This window comes from Akebia trifoliata, chromosome 10, assembly GCF_017979445.1.
Source record: "Akebia trifoliata isolate Shusen 1 chromosome 10, ASM1797944v1, whole genome shotgun sequence".
Classification (NCBI taxonomy): domain Eukaryota; kingdom Viridiplantae; phylum Streptophyta; class Magnoliopsida; order Ranunculales; family Lardizabalaceae; genus Akebia; species Akebia trifoliata.
Genome location: NC_141384.1, coordinates 25,438,593 through 25,444,354, shown reverse-complemented (window position 1 = coordinate 25,444,354; position 5,762 = coordinate 25,438,593). Strand labels below are relative to the sequence as shown.

At 33.6% G+C, this 5,762-nt stretch overlaps 1 protein-coding gene across 1 annotated transcript; it reads right to left on the bottom strand.

Moving 5' to 3' along the window:
* Nucleotides 1-1,511: 1,511 nt before the first annotated feature.
* On the bottom strand, nucleotides 1,512-4,466 carry LOC147393428 (C2H2-like zinc finger protein). Its single transcript, XM_086457109.1, has 2 exons — nucleotides 3,371-4,466; nucleotides 1,512-1,791 (listed from the first exon to the last, which is right to left on the bottom strand). The coding sequence occupies exon 1, from the start codon at nucleotides 4,392-4,394 to the stop codon at nucleotides 3,399-3,401; it is 996 nt and encodes a 331-aa protein (XP_086313235.1). The 5' UTR covers nucleotides 4,395-4,466; the 3' UTR covers nucleotides 1,512-1,791; nucleotides 3,371-3,398.
* Between the last annotated feature and the right edge of the window lie 1,296 nt (nucleotides 4,467-5,762).

The window sequence follows — 5,762 nt, the reverse complement described above, 5'->3', positions numbered from 1 at the left end:
GGGCAATTGCCCCCACCAGCTCCTTACTAGCTCCGCCACTATAGTCGCTCCTTACCATCTTAGCCAATCCCCCGGTGGGTTAGCTTGGACTAGAATCAAATTGTTCATTATGGGTACTAATGCCATTGATATACTTTACACATGCTTAAATCATCTCAATTGTGTTTCTGATCATGCCACTCATCCATTTTAATGTCTCATTTGTTACTTTTATTTATTCTACGAATTCAACTCCATCAAGCATGCTTGGTCTTATTATCGTCATATAAAATTTTCGTCTTACTTTGATTGATACACATCAATATTCAATAAACAATCACTCAATTTATTCACCAAAAACTAATTCTATGGGGTCATATCCTAACGAGTTTTTATTTATTTTATATATAATTTTAACCCATATGATAGAAGTCGTCTCCTCAGATTATTGTTTATTCGATAGTTTAACAAGTCCTACTTTTCAATTTATTTCGTAACTAATTTAACCTATCAACACAACATTAATGTGCATACATAACACGAATCAGGAGATTTGTTATATATTAGAGTCGGTCTTATAATTTCTTAAATGTGTTAATTTGTTTTATGTTTCTTAGTATTTCTACTCATCCATCTTAACATGCTCATCCCTACTATTCTTAATCTATTTATTCGTGACTTTCCGACATTCAGTTCCATAAAACATATATAATTAGTCTTACTACTTGTCTTATACGATTTTTCTTTAGATTTATTGGTCTTCATCAATCATATAACACTCCAGAAGTACACCTCCACTTTCAAGGGCGGAGCCAGCAACCAAGAGTAGAAAAAAATTTGTGGGGACAATTAAGAGTGAAAAAAAATAGTTGTGGGGGCAATTAAAAGTGAAATTTTTTTTTTTTTGTAGAGACAATAATGGCAGATTTTTTTATATACTGTTAAAATCTGTTTCAATAACACATTAATCCATAGAATTTAAAAACTCTTGTGAGGGCAAGTGCCCCCACAACCTCCACTGTAAATCCTCCCTTGTCCACTTTAACAATCCAACTCTAATTTTACAGGCAACAACTCCTTATTCTTTGATACATCCCTATCTATAATAGATTTATGACAACGATAAGTAATTCCATCCCTATCTAATGTCAATATTTCAAATAATGAAACATGATTTTTTTGCATTCCAACCTAACCACTTGGAATTTATTGTAAAATGCACCTTTTTCTAATTAAAGGGAAAGGTAATTGAGGAGTATATTTGTAGTTTACTTCAAATCATGGTAAGAAATAAATTATATAATTTTGTTATTGTTGTTGTTGTTATTTCGCCAAGTAATAGAGTATTTTTCACCTTTTAAATAATTAAAAAAAATAATAATAAATAAACTACTAAAAACAAATATAAGCATCCAAGTTGACCAAAGTCCACTCTCACTAGTCAAGTCTTATTGTACGTTTCCATAACACATTCCACAAGTCACGCTGACCAAAATTTACAAGAAAAAAAAAAAAAAAAAACTGCCATTCATTGAAAAAGTCAAATATATTAAAGTGATGAAATACATCTATTATACATCAAAAAGTCAATGTAATAAGATATCCAACTAATCAATCACCAAATCAGTAGCACATGCCCTAGTTTCATGGTCCATCTAACTTGGGTTCGTCTTTGATAATGGCCGATCAAAGAGGGGTCCACCCATCGATGGTCCTGATTGAAGCACATTGTCTTGGCTTGGAAGTCTACCAACACATAGTAAGTAGTCTTTTACTCTACAGAAAGTCTCATTTATGGATGCAATTTGGAACCTTAGGGCAGATGGTGTGGATCACATATCAGACCATAATATAAAAAAACACAAATTCAAATCAATTAAATCCCTGAAAATATGGGTCATGATTTGGGTTGGGATCCTGTAATCTAAGGAGCTGGTTATCTGTCTCATTTGGAGTCCACGTGTCATTCTCTTGAAGAATGTATCATATGGTATGCAAAGGAGACTTGGAGTTGGATAGCTATGCAACTCCCTGAAGTACTTTAGAGTATCCAAATAACACTGAAATCTAAAAAAAAGATCACTAGAGAGAGGATATACCTAGGGATTCTAATTGTTTAGGAAACATGTACAGATCCATAGGAATTAAATATTTTTGAAACCATTGTTTAGACAATAGAAAAAGGTGAGAATAAAATGACAAAAATGCCCTTTTTAAACATCCTATAAATGAAAAAAGAAAATGGGAGACTTTGGAGTTGGGTGGCTATGCAACTCCCTGAAGTACTTAAAAGCACCCAAATAACACTGAAATCTAAAAAGATCATTTAAAGGGGGATATTCCTAGGGATTCCCACAACATAATAAAACATCCCTAGGATTTTTTTTTCCCAGATTGGGGGTAGAGAAATTATTAAAAACAAAACAATGGTTTAGCAATGGAATATAAAAGGAAGACTAAAACGACTAAAATACCCTTTTAAAACTTCCTAGAAAGTAAGAAAAATGCATTTATTTCATTTAATGTGAATTTAACTAGTGTGACTAAATGTTTCTATATGGAATACCAGAAGGCCTGCCTTTTGCCAGATACTTCGGTGGTGGTTTCAAAAGCATATATTTTTCAGTGAAAGAAGGGATCTTGATCTTCTCTCTTTGTCATCTTTTAAGATTTTTCCTTACTTGGAAATATAAATTAGATACCTTTTTCAAGGTTATTTTGGTCAATTTAATATATATAAATTATTATTATTAAATTTTTTTTTTACTGTTGCTTCAAGTCTTGAAATCTGAACTTTTACTGTTACAAGCAAAGCTTAAAGAGAACTAAAGAAAGACAGGAAAAAAAAATGAGAGAAAGAGAGAGAGAGAGAGAGAGAGAGAGGAGAGAGAGAAAGAGATAAGAGAGAATTAGCTTCTTCACCAACTAAACAAAGCTAGTAGTGACAGCCCGAACATTAAGTGTTTTTTAAAATAATAGATTAATAGATTAATTCGTTTTGTGGAAGGAATTCTTAATTAGGCAAACAGTTAGCTAAGAACAGCTGTGGCAAAACCAGAAACCCATTGTCAGAAAACAAAATTCAGTTCTTCATCTCCAATGATCAAATCAAGCAAACAAGACCATAAAGTGCTTTTTTTTATCTTCTTCCAGAAAATGAAGTTAAATAGAATAAGAATAACCCTTAATGGATGAACTTAATCAGTTTTTGTTACAGTAAGTAACAGAGCTTAAAACAGAACAAATTCAAAGAAAAAGAATTACAGTCAGCCAATAACAAAAGAAGAAGAATCTGTAAAAGAACAGAACCCATTTGGTCGAATTACCAAATCAAGCTTTAATTTAATCACAGATCACTCATTAAGTATAAAAAAGATCATTTTTTTTATACCTCTAAATCGTCCCCGAGAAAGCAAAATTCAATCTGAGACGGCAGAGAGTTCAATCTGGCTGATTTCATCGTCCTCAATTGGTGCAGGAAGGTTAAGATCTATCAAATTATCACCAAATTTAGCAGAATTTGTGTTTTTGTCTGTAATTAGCGTTGAAAGATGAGATCTTTTGTGGCCACCAAGAGCTTGACCAGACCCAAAAACCCTGAAACAAACTGGGCATTTATGGATTCTTCGATCAACACCACCATTATTAAATCCCGATTTGCTCTCAGCTTCGATCTTGATCTTCTTGTGACTCGCTCTGTGTCCACCCAAAGCTTGATAAGATCGAAAAACCTTCTTGCATGTTCCACACTTGTACTTCCCCCGATTCCGACTCGGACAGAATTTGAGCTCGTCTGTGTCATCCTCTGTTTCCTCAAACGATTTTTCTCCTTCTTCGTCTTCTACAATTTCTTCCTTTCTTGCCCAAGTACCCCTCGAGAGCATCATGAGACACAGAGCGACATCTTCTTCAGGAGAAGTATCAGAGACCGAACTCACTGGTTCTAGCTCAATGAGTGACTCGCTCTTCTTGGGTGAGTTTGATTTGGGCTTCTTCTGAAGTTGAAGATGAAGAGTCTGAGTTGCCACACCAGATTTCCGAGTCCGTTTCGATCGTCTTCGAAACGGATTTTTAGACGACTCGGTTTCGCTTTCTCTGTCTTGGACGACAGACCCAGCATCGACAGCGAAGGAAAACTCAGGATCTACTAATCGAAAACTCTTCTTTGGATTCTCTCTCAACCCATAACACAAACCCTTGTCTTCTTCTTCTGATGAAGAATACGAGGATGAAGAGGAGGCGAACTCGGTTTCTGTTTCGGTTTGGTCTCCGAGTTGGTGAGTCAGTTGGGTGTATGGGGGAGCAGGAGGAGGAGGAGAAGGTTGAAGGGTGAGCATATGAGACCTCATGTGACCACCCAAAGCTCTGCCATTAGAGAAGCTTTTGAAACAGAGCTTACAAGTGCGTTTCTCCATTACAGAGTAAAACTGAGAAGAAGTAAGAAAGTTGTCTCTTTTATTTTGTTTTAAAGAGAGAGAGAGAGAGAGAGAGAGAGAGGAGTACAGAGTGGACACTAAAACAGGAGTAGGTGACAAGCATTCTTCCACCAAAAGACACCCAAAACTGAAAAATATATATTAATTATAAAAATTGTAAAATTAATTAAATTTAGTAAATTTTTAAAACGGAAAAATAAATAAATAAATAAATTTATGGGTACTAGGGAGATAGCGAGACATGTAACATGCTAGCTTTGTAAGATTTTTTCTTGCCATTACCGAAAGGGAAAGACTTTGCTTACATACTTATAAGATCTCAAATATTACTACGTACATTGAGTTCAAATGAATTACAAAATTGACAATCTAACCCCACAACCTTCTAAATTTCATGGAAAAACTCAAATCCAAAAATCCAAAAAATTAATTTCTATTTGATTTTGATTCAAACTTTTGAAAATGGACAACTAATGAAATCCTAAATTTAAAATTAAAGTCTAACTCTCCTGACGTGAAAGTGTGTAGTAACCATAAATACTTTTCATTGAGATGCGAGTGAAAAAGCAACCATCGTTCCTACACACTTCCACTTCAGGAAAGTAAGATATGAGGTACAATCTTGAGGTCACTCCAGCATGACTCGTGAAAATAACTTTCTTAAAGATATTTTTTAAGGCTCAACTATCCTAGTAAGATTTTAAATGTTACTAGGATGGTAAGGCTAGTCTCACTCTTACCAAAAATACCCATTTCAACATTTTTTTTTAAATATTATAATTATAATTATAAAATTAAATTTCTTTTGTTTTAAAATAAAATTATGATTGACTTAGAGAGAGAAGGATTCAATTTTACTTTAAATCTTTTTTAGAATAATTATTTTTTGACACCCCCTTTCAAATACGCCCCCATCACAAAATCATAGACCGTTTGCCACGAGATATGTAAAATTATAAATTTTTTTCTTGTGTATCCCGAGCCTAATGATCTACGACTATATGATGGGGGCGTACGGGTGCATATGTCAGAGGGGACTGTCAGATTATCACGACTTTCTTTTTTAGTACATCAGGGCTTTTAATTATAAATAAAGTTTGAGATTCTCCTCCAAATCCGTGATTAATATTAGATGAATAACATAAATCTTCAAGGTATTGATTTTGATTTTCTAAAATTCAAGATAGATTTTCTTGGAATCTATTTATCTTGGGAATATCTAAATCATCTTTCGATCACAATCGTTCTTCTCATAAAAATTCTCAAACATTGTTTGAGGTTAGTGCTCTTCGTTACATTTTGTACAAAATATTAATTAATTATTTATTATATTATATATAAAATAAT